Here is a 25,073-nt window from a genome sequence, read left to right as displayed (position 1 = left end):
TTCTGTTATCGCTTACGGTAAAACATTAATCTGTGAATCATTTTCTTTTTCATGCTTACAGTGCAGCACTCAATGAATGATACTTTTACAAATTAAGTAATTTTTTTTTCAAAGTTTGAAGCTGCTTATTAGTTTAGAAACATACCAGACACCTTACCTAGAGATGTTTTAGGTCCATCCTTCAAGACAGAAATCAGAAGACTTGCTTGCCTCGTTTGTTGTTCAGTGTAGCCATAGTTATTACACTCATGGCCAGTTTTTGGGCCTGTTGTTCTAGAAGGGACTACTTAGAGATGGTGCAGTCTGGGGCTCATGGCTAAAATGCCACATCTGTTTCTCCAAAGAAATTCAACAGCCAGACATTGATTTAATCTCTCTGCAGTATAACCTTATGGAGACTTTCCCGCCATTCTGAAGATGTCACTTGCATAATGTAATGTCTTCTAAAATCAAACTGGTAGTTTTCATTGTTTAAAAGCAGAAACCCAAGCAGACCAAGCTCAGTACTTTTGTCTGTTTGGGCTGTTCTCTTTGGTTGAGTTTTGCCACTGAGAAATGCTGTAATACACGTTGTACTCATGCTAGTTGGAAATGTCAGCATGGGCGACAAAGACACTAATGATGTCAGGGATGTTCTTTTACATTTATTTCTTTACTTGCTTTGAAATCATATTAATTTCTAGACTTAACATCAATTTGGTAGTTTCTGAACCTTTACAAGGGCAACGGTCTTTTCATAGCTTTGCTGGAACAAAGACATTTTAAGAATCTTAATAGAGAATCGTATAATCTTATTACAACTGCTCCTGACTGTTTAAATCACTTCCTTGTACTTAAATAACAATCTGTCACCAGCTATTTCTTGATTGTAGTTTTTGTCAGATGCAATTTACCCCCCTCTGTGTTTTTGTTACATTTTTTTTTTCTGATTGTGCAACTCTTAGGTTGGCAAGAAATTTCTTTCTCAAACAGTTCTTCTGACTTCATTGGGACTAATTGCATGAGTAGTTGCTCACTGGTGTAAGGGTTGTATAGTTCACAGATAAGACCTTTGTAGGACCTCATGGACAAAAACGCTAAAATAACTGATACGTAAAGTTCTAGTATTCCTTAGGGAAAGGCAAAACAAAGTATTTTTAAAGGTAACTTCCTCCCCTGAGACGTGGGCACGAAAGACTCCCTCAAACATGTTTCCTTGTAGGTAGGAAATCTGTTCGCAAGTGACTAGTTGTGTGTTGCTTGCTGGGTGAACAGGCCACAAACAGCATTTTAGTTTTGTTGTTCTCCTGCCTTTTTTTTTTTCTTCCCCCTTTTAGTAGTGAGGATTTCTTCAACTAAATCTGTTGACCCAATTGCTGCCGCAGCTGCCTTTCTGCTAACTTTCAGCTCTGTTTGGACAGGGATGAGGCTTGCGACAACAGCAGTAAAGCACAGATGTTTGATCTAACCCTATGAAATCAGCCAAAATTTAAGATCATTAATTAATTCCTATCCTTTGGTTCTAAATAGAACTATTTTAACACGCCTGCCTGTTCTCTGATGGATGGTCAAGCAGAATGACTCTGCCATGTACTATATGTAAAGGAAAGCGCTTCAATTATTATTTGAAAAACAGAACTTTAATGTTTTTAATTATTCAGTTAGCTAATTAATCAGTGAAACACCCTACCATTTTGTGACATTGCTGGAATGTGACTACTAATGTTTGTTTAGAGAGGTCTGAATTGTGCATTACCAGCAATATTCAGGGAAGATCTGGTCAATCTTTAAAATGACCCTGTCCAGATACTTCATAATTTGATTAAAAACCTCTTTCTGTAATGACCATTTGAAAGCATAGGACTCACATCTACTCTGTTATCTAATGAAATATTTGCCTTCTGAGCCCATATTGGCTTATTGCACGGTTTTATGATTACTTCTTGTAATACTATGCTCCTTGCAGTGATTTTTTAATCATTATTTTTTTTTAAGGGTTTGGATTGCTTATTACTGATGAGAAGTGTTACTATTTTTTTGCTGCTGTTGTTGAGCAGAGTTCGTTTAGTTAAACTTTGTCTACCAATTTAGGAGAGTGTTTCTCAGAAAGTAAGATAATGCCTCTGTTGGAATGTTTTTAGATAAATAGCATAGGTGGCACCATGTACTTTCCTTAGAAGTATGTAAATGCAGATCAGAAATCAATATTTAATATTGTAACTGTAACTTTTTAGAATCTATACAACCTGCTTCTGTGTATTTTTAAAGCAGAAATGTCTGCATGCTACTTCAGAAGAACAGGAAGACTGTCATTGCACAGGACTGCAGTTATGTAGCCCATATTTTTTTATACTTTTTCAGCAAAGCAACTGCTTTCTGAAGATTTTAAAAAGATTGGTACATGGGTGACTCCTCTGAAAGATATTTGTGTTTATATGTTTACTGATTCTTTTGGGAAGATTTAATAAGGAAGTACTGTAATTTTTAGTCTGTAATTGCTTTTACTTGGCTTTCAGAATTCTTAAATTTTAGAGAAACTGAAGTTTAAAAGCTCGTGTGATGGCAAATTCACTTTTAAACTGCTTTATTGCAGAGGAGCACTGAAGTATGTCATCAAAGGATGCGAGGGTTTTTTAGTCTGCAAAACTGCTTAAGTGTTGCATTTAAAATTTACAAGTCGCTGACTCCTTTGTGAAACATTAGGACAGACTGAAATGTCTGGCTCTTTTTTTTTTTTTTTTTTTTTTTTTTAACGTTTGACTACCTAGTGAATAATCTTCTTTTGCCTGGCCTGCTGGTTTAAGCACACTGAATAGTATAACTAACATTTTGGTGTCTGTCTGCCAACTAATAATGTCTACGTACATTTAATTTCACAATAATATGAATATATGATGCCTCCAAGAGAGTATTTACATGGGCTTTAAAAGACAGAGCATGTTATACAACTGAAGATGTGTAATACTGGGGAGTGCATGGCAGGAACTCTGCTTATGTGGCAGGCTGCTGAAATGTTGGAGAGGTGAAGAACAGCAAGATAATTTTGTAGGCTGTCTACATAATACTGTTTCTAATATGCGTTCTGAGGGGTTTCTGTTCTGCACTTCATGGTCTGGATCAAGCGAAGTATGTCAGCGAGTACTTCGCCTTGAATGTGTGAGGGATCTGTTGATCTGGAACTGGTCATTGACTTGCAGTCAGTGCCGAGCATGGCAAGTCATTGTTTAGTACTGTTAGCTTTCCAGGTGTAAATGCAAGAAACATGCTTGGACATCCTGAATGCAGAAATATTTTTGTTATGTATGTGTCTACACAAAATCGTGTCTGGATGCCTTGGGACAGAGCTAGGTTTTTAATCTCCCCCCCCCCCCTTTTTTTTTTCTGGTCAGCTTGCATAGTGTATAGAATACTATAGTGCCTTTTTCTGTCCCTGGAAATGCTGATTTTTAGTTTCATTTTGAGAAGGGACTTCTCTTTCTTATTCCAAAGAAAAATAAACTTTAAGAAAGCGAAAGTGTGCTTCGGGTTTTTTCTTGGTTTTTTTTTTTTTTCTTTTTTTTCTTTTTTCTCTTACACTTTATGGGAAGGTCTGAAATATGCTGTCAAAACTTTGTCTCTTTTGTCTCAGAAATTCAAAGTTTAGAGATTGAGCAGGGGAAGGTGAGTAGTGGTTGGTGTTGAAGTAGTTGGAAAAGAGAAGGGGAGAAACACGCTGGTGTAAGTTGCCTTGGTAGTAGCACAACATGCTCACAGTAGAACTTCTACTGGGTAGCAGAACTAGTAAATTACATGTACGTCTGTGTCTGTGTGGATGCATGTGTATATAAACTGGAGCTTTAGCTGACTGAATTTATGATGGTAATGCCGTTGGTACAGGCAAAGCTTCACAGTTAAAACCACGTTCAGTGCCTATCAACGTGTGAAATGGATGTGTCTCTAGATGCTACAAGGCTTATGCTTCCATCAAGCTCAACTCATCTTTTGTCAAAACAATTTTAACTATTTTATTAAAAATATGGTGACTTCTGCATTTTCTCCTTTCATGGGAAACCAGAGTAAAAAAGAATTAAGCCCCGCCTGCTGCTTACATGCTAAACAGATGCAAATAAGAGCCCCTCCCTCCAAGTTGAATCCTTTCTCCTCATGGGTTTCTACATTGTTTTGATTAAAGCAGTTCTATTGCCAACTCCCAGCCCAGAGGGCAGGTGAGAGGAAAAAAATCCCTGATTACAGCTCAGTGATTAACATATCTTTTGGAGCTTGTAATGTCATCATTTCACAGAAAACAAAGTTCCAGCAGCTTCACAGAGTATAGGGTTGTCAGAAAGGCAAACATCAAAGTGGAAAGAAAAGAGTTTATTTAAAATATGGTAGAAAGACTTAAAACATTTGTGCTAACCTATAAGAGCTACTAAAAATTAAAAAAAGCCTTTGAAGCTAAGCATTAAAGATTTAATAGTATTAATTGAATTAAGCCGTGGGAGTTAAGGATATGTAGACACATGTGTAAGTGTTATGTATTCTAAGACATTATCTATATTAAGGAAGCTAAGGTATTGAGAGTTGAATTAATTGTACTTGGTTTATAAAGGTTACCTTAACAAAAACCTTTTTATTCTCGGACTTAATTAGAGTAGATGCCATTATAACTCAAAGTGTAAACAAAAGTGCAGTGTACTTACTATCATTTTAAAAACTGCAGTGGAGCAGAGAAGACTGGACTTGGCATACCTGAACAAGGCAAAGCAAGCAAAGTAGTTTCTAATCTACACTTTAAGGATATCTTTGTTTCTTTATATTATTAAGTCTGATTGAGATATATATATATATATGAATAAATACCTTTTCCTTTCACTGTTATGAGAGTGGTAACTTAATACCGGTGTACTCCATAATAAGGTTTCTTCCCTTCCCTTTTACTCCATGATACTCTGCCTGTAGGTGTGGGGTTTTTTTGGTAGCTATGCTCTCATGTTAGTTCATAATGTATTTTCTCTTAAGAGTGGCTGATTTTGGTAGCTTTTCTCTTTTCTTACGTTTAGAACTTATCACTGTTATGAAAACTTCTTGCTGGTGGAAGAATGTGGTCAGTTCCTCCATAGCTTTGTAAATAGATAACAGAGAAAAAATCAGTCAAGTCCTTAGCACTGTAACAGTTGCAGTAGCCTGGTGTTGAGGAAACAGTCTGTGTGGGTGTTTTGTATTTTTGCTCTTTGCAAAACGAGAACTCACTGCAATACTTAACGTATTTGACCTGAACGTTAATAGGCAGGGAAAAGGCAGGTCCTTAAGTCATTTGCAGAAAAATGAGCAATGAAGGCTTCTTGCACAAATGTGCAGGTGGCTTGACAAAGGAAGCTGATGTCCAGAGGGGAGCAATATCAGACAGGATTTGATTGGTGTGGAAATACTGGTGTGTAGAGACACTACCAACCTTGTCAAGAGGGATAACGAAATTGAGGGTGATCTTAATACATTCATTTTTCCTCCTTCAGGAAGATGGTTGCTGACAGTGTAAGGCAGGTTGTTTGAGCTCTTCTTGCTGCAAATGTAGTTACTAAATGATTCAGCATGATACTGTACCCACGCATTTTAGCAGTATTGATGAATTCATTACCCTTCTGTTAGCTAATGGATGTTAATGGGCTAGAATTTCTTCTGTGCATTTGGGCTAGATGGAATGCTTTTGAAAAAAGATTAGAAAATGGAGTGGGTGAGTTTTTAAGTCACTTTCTTGCTCTGTTTATAAATCTAAACAGAGAGAATGTTTTTAATGACTTGCATTAATAGTGGTTAAAAGAATCATCAGCAGTGCAGGGATACCAGGCAGCTATGGGAGTACAGATAGTAGTAGTACTACGCAGGGAATTTATTTCCATTTTTTTTACGTGTCCCCAAGCTGTAATCAGCTGCTTCAGAGGCTTGAGTTTTGGATGACATACCATAGGTATTGTCTCCTGCATGTGGACTCCTTACAGGACATACGGAGTTCCGAGGACGTACATGGAGTTGCTGGTTGTAGAGTATCGAAGCTAAAAGCGCTTTGTTCTTTATATATGTTCTCTGCAAGAGCTGAGTGGAAGAAAATGACCTTTAATAATGGAACAGGCACAGATGCTTTTGAGTAACAAGTCTTTGTCATCCTCTTCGAGAAGAGCAAGCTAACTCCCACTCAAATGATTTTCCGTCTAAATATCCAGAATAGATAAGAGAGTAGGTAGAATATTACTGCTGAAGGGTGGATTCAGAAACTTGAGGAATTGTTCCAATGACAGCTGAAAATTTGTGTATATCTGCACGGGAGAATGTGGGATTCACTGGCATCTTCAAGCCATTTTTTTCCCCCTAATTGCACAAAAATCAACAAAATAATAAAGCAAAATAATAACAAATCTTTGCATTTGTGAATAGGGATGATTCTTATTAATGCCTGAATGAAGGAATTGAAAAGTTCTGAGTAGCATAATGTGGAAAAAAGTCCTTATAGCAAATGATTTTATTTTTATTTTTTTGTCTTCCAGTGATTCATTTCCATCAAAGATGAACTTAGGAATATAGCTCAAAATCAGGAACTGGGGCAGCACGGAAGTAGACCAAAGTGGCTGGCAGTATTTTTGAGTGCTGTTTCATGGTAAGCATAACCCAGTCTAAATCCAGGCTGCTGATGGCAGGGTTGTCGTGCCCTCTCCTCTGGCTGCACGTACTTTCTGCCCAGCAGAGCTCCTTTGGATGGAAATGCTTTTCCTTCCAAGGTGGTAATGCTAGAGGTACATTAGACAGCTCTTTTAGGAAGAGGGAAAAGAAGTAGGACTGTTTGGAAAAAAATTTGTAAACTGTGTGGTGTGTGCAATGTAAAAAAAAGGTAGAAGATATGGAGGAATAAGAAGGTAAGCTGAACAGCAAGTGTTGCAGGACAGATAGCTAAAATCAGTGTGTAAAGTGGACAGGGCCAAGATTTTGAATTGTTAGCCAATTTTGAAAGAGTAGAGGACCAAATTTATATGGCTCTTCAACATGAAACAAAATGATTGTATTGGTGTTACTGGCACCTAGGTAGTAAAAGGTGATTTCCCAGAAAACCTGCTGTTTACAGTTCTTGTGCTGTCACCTGCTGAAAGGAAGCCCAAAATCTAAACCATCGTATTTAACTTTACCATCAATTTGAGCTTTCAAGGTGCAGCTTTACATTTTGCCTGGTGAAATGTAACTGTAGATTGCTGTTGAAATGGATGTTACTTCCCTTATTTGTGGTGTACTTTAAGGTAATTAGAGTGACCTTGGGATTAATTGCTTTGGTGACCTGATCGGTCAGAAATGCCAGCTATCCATCTTCCCCTCACCTCCCCCGGTTTGTCAGATCAGCTCACTGAACCGATTCTATCTTGAGATCTGGCATGAGGGGCAGGGAGGTGGCATGTGACAGCAGAGCAGGTAGGAGCAGGTTGCTGCCTTCAGAAGCAGCCCTCAGCCATCTGAGAATGAAGTGTAACGTGAAGCCACATCCTCTGTTCCTCTGCGGCCCGACTGCTGAATAGTAAAGCCTAGTGTAAAATCCTGGGTTTTGGCCAAAACATTCCTCCGGTGGGTTGCACAGAGGATTTTAGGATATATGTTTCCCACTGTATAGTTTTAAGGCAACTTAATTAGTCATGAACATACAACTGCATGTTGCTTAATTTCTGAGTGTTAAAGTAACCTTATGTTAACTGTTACCAGTTGTGATAGTTAAGACCATGTGTTGACTTTTCAAGATGAATGCAGGATGGCACTTGAAGTTTTATACCATGAATGGGCGTTGATGAATATAGGTAGGATATTAAATCAATCTTCATTTTCCTTACAGGCTTATAGTTTGTGCTAGCAACCAGTATGCTTAACAATTTAAACTGAAGAAAATAGTAATGTTTTGGATGTAGGACGGATACGGCTTTGCAGATCTTGCACTGTTCCTTAAACAGTCCTTTATTTTACAACATGAATTTTTAGTGAAAAAGTATTAATTAGTCTCTCGGCTTCTACCAGTAGTAACATGGAGAGTTAAACTGTTGTTTTGTACCCCTAATCTTTGTAATGATGAGCATTTGCCTTTGGCCTACTGAGTTTATTACTGTGGTTTCGTGTCTGTAGTGTGTAGGCGGATAGGAGAAACTGCACATGGTGATGTCTGCTTCATAATAATAAAATGCAAACTGAATTTAGTTAATAAAATCATTGGGTAATTGTAAGTAGCAGGTACCTTCTCAAAACATTGTCTGATACGTGAACACAGATATATATGAATATAGTAGTTCTTGTCAGCTTTGAATTTTAAAAATTGCATTTGTATAGGAAAGCACTGTGGCATAAAGAATATAGCTAACATTTTGTGGTCTTGCAAGCTTTTACATTGTATTCTTTACAGTTCCTCCTGTCTTCAAGCTGATCAATCAGGGCTCTGATCTGTTATGAGAGAGGATATAATGGCTTCCCTTTGGTAGTTGTCTGTCACCAAGTAAGCAGCCTAAGTGACAAGGCTGGACTTTTCTAATTGACACACCTTCTGGCAAGAATATCAGATGTCTTCCTCCCTTCCAAAATGAAAATGTGGAAGGAGAGTAGTGTCTCCTGCTGTTTTTAATTCAGTTGAAAACGCTACTCAAATATACCTGATAAACTGAATTTATTCCAGATTGTTACCTTTTTGTAAGGCACACATTGGGTGATAATTTTTTTTTCTACTCTGTTTGTGAGAATAAGACTTAAGTGCTTTCATTCAAGTAGGTAATCCCCAGCGAACAAATTCCTTTTGAGAGTTTGGGTAGGTATTTTCACTGCCGTGTTGGATTAATTTGCATTTAAAATTTCTGGTTCAGTGCATAATGGCTTGACCTTATGCTGTTTTGTAATTCTGCAATATTGTATTGGGTGTGTAATGAATAACACTTGCTGTATTACTAGTGAAAAATAAACTGAGATCTGCTGCGTAAAATGCAGGTGGTACTGTCAATGACATTTGACCTAGCTGTAGAAGGAGGAATGTGTTATTTTTAAAGAGATGTTGACAAAGCTTGTAATCCTAAAATTAGATCTCCAGTGTAGGTCGGATTTGGATTGTTTGTGGTGATCTGTATGGCTCTTACAGAGGCTGTCCCCTTTCGCAGCACTTCAGAAGCATATTTGCAGCTGCTTCCCACGCTGTCAATAATTCCAGCTGTGTTATGGGCCGTAGAGTCAAATGTAACTGCAAATGTCAAAGCACCAGCAACTTTGGCTTGGCGGGTCCTAAGATAAAGTGGCCAGGTAATGCTGCCATGTTCTTGGCTGCAAGCTGAAAGTTAGATTTCTGCTTCTTACCCGCCCCCCTTCCCCCTTCCTGTAGACTCCGAGAGTAAAGAGGTAAGCTCTCCACTGAGCTCAAATACTGCCCTGGTAATTTAAGTATACATGTAGTAAGAAGAGGTGTTACAGAGAGAACTTGAGCAAATTTGTGTCTGTAAATCTGTTACATGGCTAAATGGCCATACAAGCTGGAGTTAGTTTTTCTCTGTGAGTCTGAGGCACGACTGTAAAATCAGTGTAGAATCTAACCTTGGGATTCATGAATATGCATAAATTTGAAGGAGAGTTATCTTTCAGCATTAACTCTTTAAATAAAGAAATAATTTGGCCACCTGCTGTCTGTGAAAGCTGACCTTGTTCTCTCATTTGTAAAAGGGAGTGGAAACCTTCCAAAACTTTTAATTTTGAACCATTTCCTCTTCTCAGAGATTACACTGAAGAAGACAAGCATTTAAGCTGTGAAAAATGGAAATTAAACCTTTCTTCTGGAGTTAACCCTGTTCTTCAAACCATTTGCCAGTCTGTATTTGTAACTCATTTCCTAAATAATTCTGAAGGTTGAGGAAGGACATTGATGGTAATTTCAGTGTCTTCATTTTACGGTTTTATTCACATGAACTGCTGTTTTTTTTCTGCCATATAATAGCAAGAGAGAGCTAATAAGTATGCTGTTTGTTGGCTTTTATGTATAGTGCCAAGCTGCTTCATTTCTCTTAGTACTCTTCTCCAAGTGACCACAATGTACAGTTGCCTCTTCCTGTTTCGTTTTGGGAACAAAGTTTGTATTGCAGTAGGATATTATACTGTAGGCAGTATAATGATATCCTCTGGTGGTCCAGTTGTTCTGTAAGAATTATTTGTGAATGGGGAGGGGGAGAGGGATGTGAAAGAGAATTAATTAAGTTTGAAAATGTCTCTAGCAGTGTGGGATCCAGCATCAGAAAAATGTCTCTGCTGTAATTTTTTCTGGATTACTATATTCCGGAATTTTAAATAAAGGCTTGTGCTCAGTTTTTTTTGTCAAAGATTTCTGCTTCCTTTTTGTGGAAAATGAGACTTTCTAAAAGCACAGCGGGTTTGGGTTTGTACATGTAACAAGCTATCACAAGAAAACTAGGATGTGAATTTACAGTGTCAGGCAATAGGAATCCTTTTTCTTTGCCATAAATAGAAGCTGACTTACTCTTAAGATTGGGGTTATGTTTGAGCGTGTGCTTTTTGCTCTGTGCAGGTGCGGTGTCGGTGTCTGTCTGGGGGAACTTCTTCCTTAGTCAGAATCTGGCAGTGCTTTTCCCTTAGCCTGGTTCTTTGCAGACTGGCAAGAAGCGCTTTCCAGGCCCTGGGTTCTCCTGATTTATCCTGGAGTACAGGTCCCCGAGGATTATCTGCCTCTCTCATTCCACCCTGAGAGCAAGGAGAGCAGTTCTCTAGCTATTTTATGTATTCATGTCTTAGAGGTAAGGCACATGCTTTGGCTTTGTAACATGTTGGAAGGTCTCATAGCAGCTGCTTCAGCACTTCTTGGGTAGGAGAGGCTCTTGGTGTCTCTTTAAGGCTTTATATTTCACTTACGTTCCTTTGAAATTATAATGGGGTGCAAATATCCTGGATAGTGCTGTTCGAATCCTTGATACTGAGGATGTGCTTTCATAATACAGGGCTGCCTAGTTGCATGGCTGGCCTGAGATAGCCTGCCTGTGCCCCCAGTATTGCAGCATTTTGGGGTCTCGGTTGCCAGCATAGCTGTTGAGGACTGTCCTAGGATCTGAGTAAGGGAACCTGCCTGAGCTTTTGATTATATTTCCTAGTGATGACCAGAAAAATCTCTTTGTGTAATTGCAATATAAATCTCAGGATGTAAACTTGTAGTTATCTTTCTCAGTATTTTGTGAAAGGGAGGGATATTTTTATGTAGATTAAGATGTCTGTAGAGACTGCCTTGAAATCACAGAATAAATTAAGAAGTTTTCCAAAATTCACTTTTTATGCATGTTACTTACAGTTACTTGTCTAATCTAACGTCTATATTTTGTCTGTAACACTGTTCATTATTTTATGCAAATATCTGGTGAACTACTTATGTTTAATATTAATTTTCACACTTTTTATTGCCCACTAGGTTTTAAAGGCTTTTCATGTATTTTTGGTCCATACTAAGCTGGACTATGTATATATTTACCTTCAGGCTTGATATAAAGGGCATTTTATCAGTGCAGACAAACCCTGGTTTGAGTTCTACGTTCCAGAGATCTGAATGAATTCTGCTGAAAGCCTGTATATAGGTGGATTTGTATGGTTGTTTCTTTGAACTAAGTTTATTAAGGACTTTGTGGCTTGGCCTCATTTCTGGGTTAGTCTTAGCAAATTAAAGATGGTTTCCTCATGTAGATTTCTTTTACTGAATTTAATCTCTTGTGAGAGAGAGCTGTTGAGAAGTTCAGACAAGAATTCGTTCTGTCTGTACACTGTATCTAGAAAAGCACCATGAGAATTCATCAGGGCTATTTGTATAATGAAACTATTGGAATAGGAAAAAGGAAATGGGACATTTCCCCCCAGGTTACCTTTGTTAGCACAGGTAAGCTTCACCATCTTGTCTACAGAATTGTATGTTTCCTTTTGTATCTATTTAAAGATGACAAACTACTTATAAAACAGGGACAATGGCTTGTAGGGACCAAGGAAGACAAAATGAGGAAGGCTCACCTAAACTGAACAAGACTTAACAACTCCCTCTTCCCCTCTTTGTTTAACCTTTTAAAGAAATCTGTTCAAGCTGATAGGCTTTTTCCTGTTGTTAGCAAGGAATAGCAGCTTTAATCAACTAAGTCTTTTCTGTGTTCTTTGCAACTTGTGTTAAAAATGCAAACTTGGATTTTTGCTGAAGTTGCAAGTGCATTTTACTTCATGTGGTTTGTTGTGAGAAGTTAATTCAGTGAGGTCTCTGGAAAAAAAAAAAACCAACCTCTTAAACTTTCTATGCAGGTTCATGTGTTAGAAATGGTTTCTCACTTTTATGCAGTAGGGATATTCGTCTTTTTGATCATAATGTAGGCTGTTATGGTGCTCCAAGACTTGCAATAATCAAGTAAAATGCTTCTTTTCTGTGGTGTGGAAGCAGAGAGTTTGTAAAGCAGATACAGAAAAGCATACAGAGTTCTTAGTGGAAGTTACTGCCACTGCCAAAATAGTTATCTCGAATATTGGTACAACTGGGGGGTGGGGGGTGGGGATAAAAATGCCATCATTTTTCACTCCAGTCATGCTTTGTGTTTTTAATGGAGTAAATAGTGTAATATGAAGTTTAGAACAGATTGCCTTCAGCAGGTTAAAAGTAGAATAGATTTAGAAAACATATCTTTATATCAAAAAAAGGAAAGAACAGACATTAGTATGATTCTCATTAAATTCTTTTGTTTTCATGAATCAAAGATACAAAGTTAAAGAATCATGGCAGCATTAATGTATTGATGGTCTTCAAGTCTGTTACAGAATGACAAGTGAAGTCTTTAATTTTCTGGAAGAGTAAAAAAAAAATGCTCATTTCACTTAATCCAGTGCGTTCTCTTCTTGAAATGCTTGCTCTATGTTTGTTTTTCCAAAACACTACTCGAGACAGTCTCTGCTAGTAGCCTTCTTTGAAAGCTTCACTCTAGCAAAGCTTCCAGTTTGGGGAATGGTGCTGCCATAACCGGGGCCTCCTGCACATGTAGGTACTCCAAGTTCACTTGCTTTTGGGGTGCACCTTTGTTGGTAATTCAACTAAGTCCTAAATGTAAACCTAAGCATTTCCCAAATACAGGGTTCTCACCAAACCATTTCTGCATTTGGTGAGGCTATACTTCTTATTCTGCTTCTTGCTTATGCTTTACAGCAAAACCATGAATATTTTTCCTTCATTTAGCTACAGCCTGTTTGGAGAGCACAGCAGGGCCTTGGGTTCTGCCTTTGTTCTTTTGGTTTCTTCTCTGAAACCAGGCACGCGGGTTCCTAGTGTGTGTGGTGTCATTGGACGGGAATGAGGACTCTTCACTTTCTGGTGCTGTTTTTTTGGAGCTTGACAGCTTTAGGTTGTGTTTAATAGGCTGCTTCAAATGTGAGGTTGGGGTTGGGTCATTTTTACTCTTCTCGCAAGTCTGACTTACAGCAAAGCTTGTGACCGTGTGGCTGTGCAGCCTGGTCACCTCACTGATGTGACAGAAAACAATCCAGTGCTAAAAAGTTAATTTTCTGTGAGAGTTTTAGGTTGATTAGTTCTACTGTGCTGTTGTGTAATTGCTAGATTTGATGCAAGAGAGGGAAAGGGGAAGTGGTTGAAAGGTTGCGAGGCCACTGGGTTTGGTGCTGGCTTACAATTAGCTTGGCAAGGCATGAGAAATTGCACCCTGATTGTCTGTGTGCCTGCTTATATTGTGATTATGATTAGTTCTTTAGATATTTATTTCTTTGGCAAAAATTGGTGATGTTTAGGACTACTAGGTGTTCCCATGTACTGTAAAATTTACCTTTCCCAATATATTGTTTGGTATTAAAATTTTTTCAAAATCTCGTGAAGTTGTAAGAAGTAATAAAACTAACTTTGTTTTTTCTTTGGTTGGGGAGGTACATGTAGGTGAGGCATTTGCTTGTATAGTGTACTTCTAAAAATATTTTGATAAGGCCTTTCATCCCTGGCCTTTAGAGAAACAAAACTCTTACAAGACAAGAATGTTTTTCATAATTTACAGCAGGTTAAAAGACAGGAAACTGGGTTAGGGTTAAATGGCTGGTTCTCACAGTGAAGTGTCCTGTCAAAGATCAGTGCTCTTGCAAAATGCTCCATTTCCTAGATCGTTTCTAAATAAGGTGGCCAAGTTGAACCAAATCGGTCAAATTTGAAACGAATCTTAAACTGAAAGGAGGGGTGCAAGATTGAGACCACCTAAGTGATAAAATAGCAGATGAAATAGCTTCAACGACTGACATAGGGAGAAGAAATGACCCTGGTTTCATGTGCAGGGGTAGAGGCACAACTAGCAAAGGGCAAATATTTTTAGAAAGTATTTGATAAAGAATGGGAAATCCTAAGCAGTAAATGACCATGTTTTTATACAAACTTTTGTTACTGCCAAATCTGAAATGTAGAGTGCTTGGAACTATGTATCTCTCAAGAAATGGAAATGTAATGCATGCATGGGAAGACATCAGGGTTGATTGGAGTTTTGCAGCAGCAGCTTCTAAATAGAGGGATTCAATTTCAGGAGATCCTCGGTTCAGAAGGAGATGGCCAATTTCTATAAAATCATGAGTGACATAAAGAAGCTGAAGGTGACTTGTTCTTTCTTCAAAAGCATGCCTCCTGTCTACAGCTTGGGGAACAAATGTTCAAGGTTAAAATAAGCTGAAGTACTTGTTTGTGTTGTGTGGTCGCTGCAACCGCTGCTGCATAGATGCTGAGGCTGAAAAAGGAAATACAAGTGGCTTCAAAAAAGGGGTTGGTAGAGACATTGTTGGCTGTAGAGCCTCCACCACAGGTTGCACCTAAGATGCCTAAGCTGATGATAATATAAGGCAAGGGAATGTATATATTCTTTTCTCATACACTTTACATGAGGATTTGTGGCTGAGGATGTTGGGCTTGGTGGACTTTTTATCAGAGTGCTTTAGGAGGTTTTGTAGTTCTCATGGTTTTGATTTTTCATGTTACTTACTGCTCTTCTGGTTGGGTGACACACTCAGTCCTTATGGGGGTGTTGTATTCTTCTGATCTGGGATCCGTATCATCAGTGTAGTTGTGTCATGATTAGGCTGGTATTTGTACTGCTGCTGGCTCTGGCTTTACCAGCTAAAGAAGTTACTGCCTGCAGCCTGCTCTTAGTTTTTTGTCACCATCTTTCTACCAGATGCTGCCACATCCTTCGGTAATTTGTTTCAGCTTTGTCTGTGAACTTACTTTAATCTGTTATTGACAAAAAGAAATGGTTTAGATTAAACAAGATGCATGTATTTGAGGGTGGTGGTGGTAATTTTTTTTTTTTTTTTTAATTGGTGCCTTACCTTTTGAGTAATGCATCAGAGTGATTGCAAGAGCAGGTGAACCACAGATTTGGACAGTGTTAGCTTCGGGAGTGAAGCAGCGATCACGGATACCTGGAAACGTTTATATAGGATCAGCCTTTCCAAATTCTGGATTTATAATGCACAACCCTGAGGATGCCCCTTTTTTATTCCTTTGGCTACTAACCATCTGACAACAGATCAACATTCTTCTACAGCTGGCTTTAAATATTGGGAAGAACAGCAGGATGGTACAGTTTACCTGAAGTTCAGTGTTGATCTCACTTAAAGTTAATTTTCCGTGATGTCGTAGGAGTTTTTTATCCTGTCAAAACTTAAGCTTTAGTGGAGCAAGATAAAATACAGTAATGCATTGGACCTGCTCTGTGGTAGTTTTAACTTGCCCAGGATGGTTTTCTAGGAAGGGTATATGCCTTGATGCTGGGAAAGTTGTGATAGAGCTGCTCGTTGTCCAAGTTGACTCTTAGTTCTGCTTTCATTCTAAATTGCACCACAATAATTTGAAGAATTATAACAATTTTAGGCTTGAAATCTGTGCTTTACTTCTCTCTAGTGTCTTTTGTGATAACTGTTGCTTCCTTGGAGCGTTCGGAGAAACATTATTAGAGGACATCTTGAATATGCAATCTCTATTAACATGTCAAGTTCCATTATGGAATCAGTGCTTAGTGTTCATGCAACTGGTGAATATCAAAGACTATTCCAACTGTGTTAATGTAATAGCAAAATCTGCCATTTAGGAATGTATTCTGAGCTTAATAGCTCTCTGTTTACTTGAAACAATGACCTTAAATAAATAACTGAAACAGCTTTCCAGCTCCAGAGCTTGTCCTTGGGTTTTCTTGCCAGTCATTTTGATTTTACAATTCCATTTTCATATAATTAAAAATTTTTCTGTGCTGTGTGAAAGACACACAGAGCAGAAACTGTGGATCTGATGAGTGTTGTCAAACGTACAAAGTAAATGCATTTGGAAAAAAAATATTTCCATCTAATCTGCTTAACATTAAAGGTCACCCTGAGTTGGATTGTGTTGTTCTGGTGCTCATTTCTCTTCCCTAGGCCTTGACTGAATGCAGAACACTGTTTAAGGTCCCTGCCTACAATTAAGTGTACTTTAAATATACCTGAGGTTTCAGAAGTAGCTTGATTAAATTTTAAGGAAGTTTGCTTATTCTCTTAGTATGCAGATTCCCGCAGCAATGGTAGCAATCTGCAGTGGTCAGCTGTTAGAGGGAAGCTAATGGCTGCTAAGCATGGAATTTCTAGTTTCACCTCAGCTCTGCAAGCTAGCGTTGTAATTTCTGTTATTAAAAATTCTAGGTAGGTTTTACCTTGTTGGAAACTAAACCCATAAGTTATTTCTTGGACTTTGTTTCTGTTTTGCTGTTAAAATTTTGCGTTTGCATCAGTGGGAATATGTTCTTGCTTTTGTCTAGTTCAGCAGTTTAGGTTTTTGATATGTAGTGTTTAATATTACTTGTGAGAAGACCAAGTTACTTTCAAAATCAGATGTCTTGAGGAAATTCAGGGAGAAAATTCATCAGATACACTTTTGAGAAATTCTTCTAAAGTTATGTAGATGCTTTCCATGTAGGAATAATTAAAGACAGCTAACATGCTTTGTTTTCTTCCCTTTCTCAGGTCATGATTTTCATTTTCTCGTGTCATTCTCTCGAAGAGGGGAAATGATTGTAGTGGAACGTGTTACAAATAAGCCACAGATACGGAGCCTTTGCAGTTCAGAAACGTTCACAGAAGAGCAAATATAGCCCTTTTTTGTTTGTGTTCTGGAATCTGTCTTGTTAAAAAGGGAAATAAAAATGACGACTTCATCTATTAGACGGCAGATGAAGAACATTGTGAACAATTATTCAGAGGCTGAAATAAAAGTTCGGGAAGCAACCTCTAATGACCCTTGGGGTCCCTCCAGTTCATTAATGACTGAAATAGCAGATCTGACTTACAATGTTGTGGCCTTTTCTGAAATTATGAGCATGATCTGGAAACGACTGAATGACCACGGCAAGAACTGGCGACATGTATACAAGGCCCTTACTCTGTTAGATTACCTGATCAAAACTGGTTCCGAGAGAGTGGCGCAGCAGTGTAAAGAGAATATTTTTGCTATCCAGACGTTGAAAGATTTTCAGTATATTGATCGAGATGGTAAAGACCAGGGCATTAATGTGAGGGAGAAATCCAAGCAACTAGTGTCTCTTCTGAAGGATGATGAGCGACTCAAGACAGAGAGGGCCCAAGCCCTGAAGACCAAAGAACGCATGGCTCAGGTGGCCACAGGAGTGGGTAGCAATCAGATCACCTTTGGCCGAGGCTCCAGTCAGCCAAACCTATCCACCAGCTACTCAGAGCAAGAATATGGAAAGTCTGGAGGATCCCCAGCATCTTACCATGGCTGTAAGTACAAGCAAACACACATAAAAAGTTCCTTTTCCTTTTCTTTTGAGAGATTTTGTATTCTGATTTGCTGTTAGATGTGAGAGTAAGTGGTACCTGCTTGCATATACGCTGCATAATACGCTGACTGCAAGGAGCTTTTTTGCAATGGCCCAGTCTTTGTAGGTCTGCTCTGTGGCACTAATGTCTCTTTGAATGACTGCTTAAATGTTTGTTTTGGAGAGGATGTGAGTATTTACGTAAATCAATTTAAAAAGCAGTTGTTTACTGTTGATTCCCAAAGGTAGCATTGTTAAGCTGCTTTTGTGAACATGTTCCAATGTTTGACGTGATAAGCCCCCAGTCTCAGTAGGGAGGTTGTGAATGGATTTTTTTGTTTGTTTCTAGTTTTAAAAGAAGTGCTTGAAAATTTGTTGTGTTGAGCTTTTTGTTACATAGAAGTAAAAAAAAATAATACAGGGTATTAAAAAAAAAATACAGAGTATTTCCTGGATCATTTTGCTACTTTATGTTGCTGCTATTTCACTTTGGGAAGAATATTAGTATTTAATTTTGTTTATTGCTTGCTCAGTAGTTCTTAGAGTAGTAATGCTTTGAATATGCCTGTGCCTAAATATTTATACTATCAGCATATGGTATGCAAGTATCAGTACTAAATACTGTATTTCATTCTTAAAAAAATAATACAGTGATGTGGAAAGAATGGATTCTTTATACCACAGCTTGGGGGAACTCCCTGTCATGTTAGGAAGAGGTCTGATTTGGCACTAAATCCTTCTTAATATAAGTAACGATCTGATGAAAGCTGCTTTGGCTGGAATGTCAGTGTTTGTGGTTTAATTCTGAAGGAAAATCTTTTCTTTAAATGAATGCTTATAGTGTGTGGAGGACTGTAACTGAGCCAGTGTGGTGAATCGATTGAGCACCAGTTTTAAGATTCGTAAGTTTGTCATGTCCTGTGTCCTAAAGAGCTTCTCAAATTATAAATACGAGAATGGTGTCAGTACCCCTATTGTGTAAAGACATTTTCTGTGGAAGGCAGTAGGAGGTAGCAGGACAAATCAAGCTAGGATGAAGAAAATCTCTGTCCATTTAAAGCTATGGAGAAGAGCAGGAATTTTTTTTTTTTTTCAAAAGGAAATATTTTTAGGATTCAGGGTTCAAAAAAAGTGCATGAAGTTTTCCAGGTATGAGAAATTTTATCTTGTCTCTTAATTAGCAGTGGAATAACAGATATCTTAATTTTTCTGTAGTAACTGTACTTGAGCATTGATTCAGTGTGAATTTTCGATCAACAAGATATATGTTGTTATCACAACAGCCATTCTTCCTTTACAACAAAAATTCTTAATTTATAAGATAGCTTGAAATGTTGTTGTTTTGAATTTACACTGATGGACTGAAATAATAATGCTCAGCATACCTTAGTGACATCTTTGGTTTGTTCCACAGGGTTATTTCTTCACCAGCTCTTAACTTTAATTAGCGCATGTCACTGTTGTTTGTCATGTTAAATGCTACCAGAAGTTTCCAACTATTCCTCACAGCAAGGATTGAGCAATGCAGGCTGTGTTTCTGAATTGTAGTTCCTTGGACACTTCAAGAATTTTCGTGGGGGACTAGATATCAAGAAGCAATTTTGGTTATTTTTTCAGTACAAAGTGTTGATTTACTGGATGCTCTTATTTGCCTGCATATGACTTTGCTGTATATCTCTATTTGCAGGATTGCTTTTGAGGTAATGATTTCTTAATCTTTTTTTTTCTCCTCCCCCATAAGCATGTACCTAAGAAGCTTTAGAAATCTCAGGCTGCAGAAATTTCAGGCTGCTTTTTCTTTTTTTTTTCTCTTTAGGATCTTCTTCTGTTGTAGACTTTTGTGGACTTAATTATCATCAGCAAAAATACAGATGGTTGTTAGTTTTTATGATCTGTATCTTTTGAAGCTTTAATATGTTTCTGGTATGATTTAATTGAGTAATAGCGAAGCAACACCACCTTACGAAGCAGCTGTGCTAAGTGCTTCTGATAATGGAAAACTTTGTGGAGAGCTTTGTCCTTTATCCTAGGAAATGAGGAAGGAGTTTCATCAAAATCCAGACATTTAATCTGTTACATAAATGTAGGGTTATTCTTGTGCCTTCTAAATTTAATGGAAAATATGATTTTCATTATTTAAAGTGAAAGAGATTGTATCCATCATATTTTCTTTTATTCTATAACGATACCCTTTTGTTCTGAAAATACAGACTTGGTAAAATATGTAAAAGGAATTAAGTTATGCTTAACTCCTGGGAAATACTCTCCTTAACAGTTTTAAGATGCAGTTGCTGTGCTGTGTATTCTGGTAGAATTGTCTTTTATTCCTCTGAGCCTTTGAAGAGGAGATCAGAGGCATTTAGATTTGCAAACTATAGCATGAGATTTGCCTATTAAAAATGTACATCCACCCTCTTTGCTAAATATTTAACATGTCTTATTAACATTCAAATATAAATAAAGTTTGGGAGAGCATAACAGCCTTTTTATCAACATACCTAAATGAAGTGTTTAATCTCCCAGTGTTTTGGTATTAATGCGTTTTACTTTTGTTCCTTGCTAGATGCAATGGGTAGGGATTGCAGATTTTGAGAATGCATTCCACTTACTTGAAAAAATTGTGTTTGGCTATAAAATCTCCTCATTTTTTGATACTTTCTGGCAGAAGAAAAGAGGTCTGAGATGGCTGAGAGAGCTTAATAGTTACTCCAGGACAGATCACTAGGGGAAAAAGTGACTTCCAGTAGATAATGTGTCTGGATTATGCATGAGGGATCTCTTCCGCCTTCTGTCAGTTAGTGAAAGTGCCATATTGGATAACTCAGTGGACCCTTTTTTGTTCAGTTTCTTCAGAATGTTGAATTAGCTGTGCTCTACAGCATCGACTGTAAACACTGCAATACTCTAACCTAGCTTCTTAAGCATGGGTGTAGGTTTGTATCTGACAGTGCATGTAAGAATTGGGGTTTGCTTTTGATGTTGAGCCAGAATTTTTTTCTTGTAGAGCTACAGGTCTTTGTGTTCCAGATTTATCCTTTACAAAAAAATAAAAGCAGTATTGATAGCCTGTGTAGCATGAGAGCATTCAAGATGGAAAAAGGATCTCTTGACTGATGTACCACTATCCCTCTGATACAGGCAAGACACACTGGCAAATAAGGACATTCTTCCCTGTTCCCTTGCAGATATTTTCATCTCTAACAGTCCTTTAGAAACTGTGGAAAGTGAAATGGTGAAGCATAATAGTTTTTAATAAAATCCTTTCCCCCAAAGCTTTGCCTTAATGGCTTTGTTGGCCCTGAAGATCTCTGTGCTGTAAAGCTTGTATAATTCTAGGGAATACATTAAGCATGTGAATATTACTGAGTATTGATGCAAACATTTATAAAAGTATTAGTATGGTTTTGCTATCTAGACTCATAATCTGTAAATGGAAGCCAAGAGAGGTACTGTAAAGCTAAAGCAAAAATAAAGCTCCTCCCAACCTCCATCTTGTCAACAATATCTGATACTGGGGACAATTGGCTGTCTTCCAGCTTTAAGCCAGGGGCAATTAATGTTCAGATTATGAGCTATTAAGTATTTAATGTCAAAATACATAGAAATTTTTATTTATTTTGGAAAATATGTAAATTGTTTTATTTTGTGTTAAGGGAATGTTCTTACGTGGTGCTGAAACTAAACCTACTGAGGAGAGGAAGGAATGCAAGGTCAATATTTGAAGTATTTTGGAGTAGTTCCCTACCCCAATCTGTCTTTTTGTTGAAATACTGTCTTTATGCTAGATCAGTCACCCAATTTTGAAAACTTGTTCCTAGCCTTGTTTCATCTGCAGCTGCCAGTGACCACTTCCAATAGGATTCTGGATTTGTGGCTGCATGGGGAGAAGTAGGGTGTTCTTAATATAGACCTCTTAAGTCTGAACTATTATACTGTTTCAAGCCTTGGAGTGCATTTGTTGCAGTTTATTGGTCTTGATAAAGCCGTTCATGTACTCTCTTTTAAGTATTCTTTCAGCAGAGGCTTACACAGGAGTATTACTCTGTCGCTACACTGGAGGGGTCAGCGTGGCAGAACTGTAACCCACAGTCCCTGCTGTGTGGCAGACAGTTCAGAGTACCTGCAAGATGCTGTGGTTGGGCACCTTGGGCCTGCAGAAGCACTTGGGAGAGGGGGCAAGAGTGTAGGGACTCGGATTACTTTGTTCTTTCTCACTGTCTTGGGAGCAGGTTAGTGGTGTGGTCTTTAGCAGACCTATCTGGGTTGTCACAGTTGAGCTATGGCTGCTCGTGAAGTGAGCAGTGTAGTCTGCTGCAGCTGCTTGTGGCTGGGATGGTTGCAGAAGTTGGAAAAATTATGGAAAAATACTCTACCTAGAGGGAAGTGACTGACAAAGCCAATTCCTTGGCACCCCTGCCCCCCAGAAGATAGTGCGTTTGAATTAGTTTCAGCTTTGAAGGATCCCTGGAAAGTGCTTGGTCCTCTCCCTGGACTGCCTTCATCTTTTAAAACCAAGTTCACTAAAGCCCCACTTTTTAGATAGGTCCAGTCCTCTTATGCCTAAATGAGGACCTACCTTATTATTTGGCATTGTACACATGTCGTTTGCTTTAGCCATCTGCTGCCTTGGGTTTGGATTGCACTTAGAAATGTTGGCAGAGCAAGACTGGTGTGCGTTTTAATGTCCTGATTTCATTTACACAAATGCAGCAGAGTACGGAACAACGCAACGTGCACAGTGTGACCTGATTTTAGAGGGGCACTTTGCCTGGAGGTAGGCTGGTTGGCTGAGAAATCATATTTATTATACATACAGCCTATTTCATAAAAGATTGGTGAAAGATGGACTGAAAAGGGTTTTTATGGATCTTGTGAAATGCAGTCTGTTAACCTTACCTATAAAGATTTTTGGGAGCAATTTTCTTTAGCTGAAATAATGAGGTTTTATATTTCCAGTCATTATTCACATTAAGTTGACTCATTTAGAAGCAGTTCTGTGAAGCGTCAGCAAGTTTGTGTTCACTCATCTCTTTCAGCTTTGTCTCCCCTTTTGCTTGGAGTAGAAAATAATTCAGAGGAAATACTGATGTGGGTTTGACGCTATAGGAGATTCATAACACTACTGTCTTTAACATTATTTTTTTTTTTTTATAATCTGCTCTGCATCTTTGCAGGTTGGAATATATTTCTGGCCTTCGGCATATCATCCAGTAATGAGTCTAGATGAGCTGTATGGATAATTTCTGTAGTTTGAGTGCTGAAGAACGTGGTAGACTCCTGTGTTAGCTGTCAGATGTCACTTGACAACTTGAGTTAATCCTCTCATCATACTTTTTTCTGGTGTTCTAAGTAAAGGTGGGAGATGCCATTCATGTAACCCGGCTCCTATAGTTGCAATAAATTACCCAAGTCTATTAAGATGAGCATAGGGATCACCTGAGAGAAAAAATGCTCTTTAACCAAAATGAGCCTTAAGGATTTGTTCAGTATTAAATGAATTTCAAAAGTGCTGTCTGCTTCAGTGCAGTTAGAAAATCATGCAGTAAAGCTGATCAGCTCCACTGTGTCACTTTAATAGGTGCAATTAATTCTCTTCTTGTATTTGAAAGATCTCTTTAATTCCCAGTGGAAAGGTGGATTACACAATTCCAAGATTAAGCAGTTTGCACATGCTCTTTCATAATATGAGAGGTTAGTTTGGCTTTTTGAAGTACCCTATCTTTATTTGAATAGTCTTTCATTTGAAGACTAACAAATGGGATCTCCACTTGGTTCCCAAGTGAATTGCTGTCGGTTTGTATCATTCTAATTTTTTAAGTCAGCCTTGGTTTTGCTTATCTTTTGTAGATGTACCAGTTGAGTGAGGAGGCAACTTTTCTTTCTGAACAAATGTGACTAAGAACTGAATTTAATTCTTAAGAATGCCACCTGCTGGGGCTTATTTTCCATGGTGCTCTGTGCCATCACATGGTCTAGAGTGACATTTTAAAAAAATCCCCAAACCAACAAACAACAACCCTAAAAAACACCACCAGCAACAAAAAAGACCCACCCAAAACCAACTCAAAAACCCAAACAGATGCTTCTGAATGAAAATACCCAGTCTGATTTTTATACTGGGACTGATTTTTATCATTAATGTAGGCAAGGACTCTGCTTTCTAGCTGTGCACTGTATATACACATCAACTCACTAACTTAACCAAACCTATAGACATCTACAGAGGGCTTTTAATATAGTTGAAATATAGTAGATTACCCATAGATATGTATCAAAGACGTCATAGCTGGTACTAGAGACAGATGGTGGAGCTGAATCCTGCTTTAGTGATTAACTGAGGTTGGAAATCATTTCCTTGCACTGCAGCTAGAGTCTTGATGAGAAGACAGCCCGGTGGCTTGTCTCCCTGCAGAAGCAGATACCCACGCAGTTGCTTCTGAGCAGCCTAGGCAGGCTGGGATCTCCAAATTCTCAAAGCAGCAACAAAGCAGGGCTTAGCAGGTCAGAATTGATCTATTGAGTCCCATCTTACATAAACATCTGAGTTAACTGTCATGTGCTGTGGGATAAGAGATTCTTTGTGTGGCGGCGATACTGTTACTAAGGCAATAACCTTTATGCTAGATCCTCGCAACTAAACATTAGTGCAGGATGGGGCCAATACAGAAGGGTAGTTATAATACTGCAGGAATTTAGGAGTGAAGGTGCTGGATAAAACATGTCAGATTACTACCAAGGACAGTGTTTAGAATTTCCCTTAATTCTTTTTCAAAAGATATGCTGGCAGCTATTTAATGTAGATGGTTTTATAACCACTGTGGAAGTTTAAATGTAAAATAGGAAAATTTTTTATCATTTTTTCTTTGTAGTGTGAGGCCCAAGGAAGAATGTAAAATTGGCCATTTTTTTTAAATTTTTTTTTTTTTTTTGTAAAAGGAGCTCTGAAGTGCCTTTAGAGTTAATAAAACCAAGTAGAATGAATTGCTGAAAAGCCTAAAAGTGAAAATCAATAAGCTATATCTGTGAGACCCCTTATTATCTGTGTTCAGATCCTGGAGCCACTGAATGCTGGTCTCTGTTGGGAGCTGTGAGGTAATGTAGCTCTCTGCCAAAGCAAGCCTGCGATTCCCCTGCGCGGCTGGGAGGCGAGGACCCACCGTGGGAGGGCGAGTGAGATGCTTGGAGCAGGATGCGGTCCCTGCTTCTTGCAGCTTTTGAGTGCAAAAAAGCTGCACGCTGTTAAAAGATGAAACTGATGAGCAC

The 25,073-nt window shown here is 38.3% G+C and overlaps 1 protein-coding gene across 4 annotated transcripts in view; it reads left to right on the top strand.

Moving 5' to 3' along the window:
* Window positions 1-25,073, top strand: part of EPN2 (epsin 2) — a 47,927-nt gene that overhangs the window by 4,747 nt on the left and 18,107 nt on the right. For 3 of the 4 annotated variants that reach the window (XM_037383343.1, XM_037383342.1, XM_037383340.1), the window contains exon 2: window positions 16,999-17,772. In XM_037383343.1, coding sequence (XP_037239240.1) covers window positions 17,178-17,772 — 595 coding nt within the window. In that variant the 5' untranslated portion in view covers window positions 16,999-17,177. Of the gene's footprint in view, window positions 1-6,500; window positions 6,611-16,998; window positions 17,773-25,073 lie in introns of all 4 variants that reach the window. The other variant, XM_037383341.1, reaches the window with a different exon arrangement.

Source organism: Falco rusticolus, chromosome 4 (assembly GCF_015220075.1).
Source record: "Falco rusticolus isolate bFalRus1 chromosome 4, bFalRus1.pri, whole genome shotgun sequence".
In the NCBI taxonomy this organism is placed as follows: Eukaryota; Metazoa; Chordata; class Aves; order Falconiformes; family Falconidae; genus Falco; species Falco rusticolus.
This window is presented reverse-complemented; position numbering and strand designations above follow the sequence as displayed.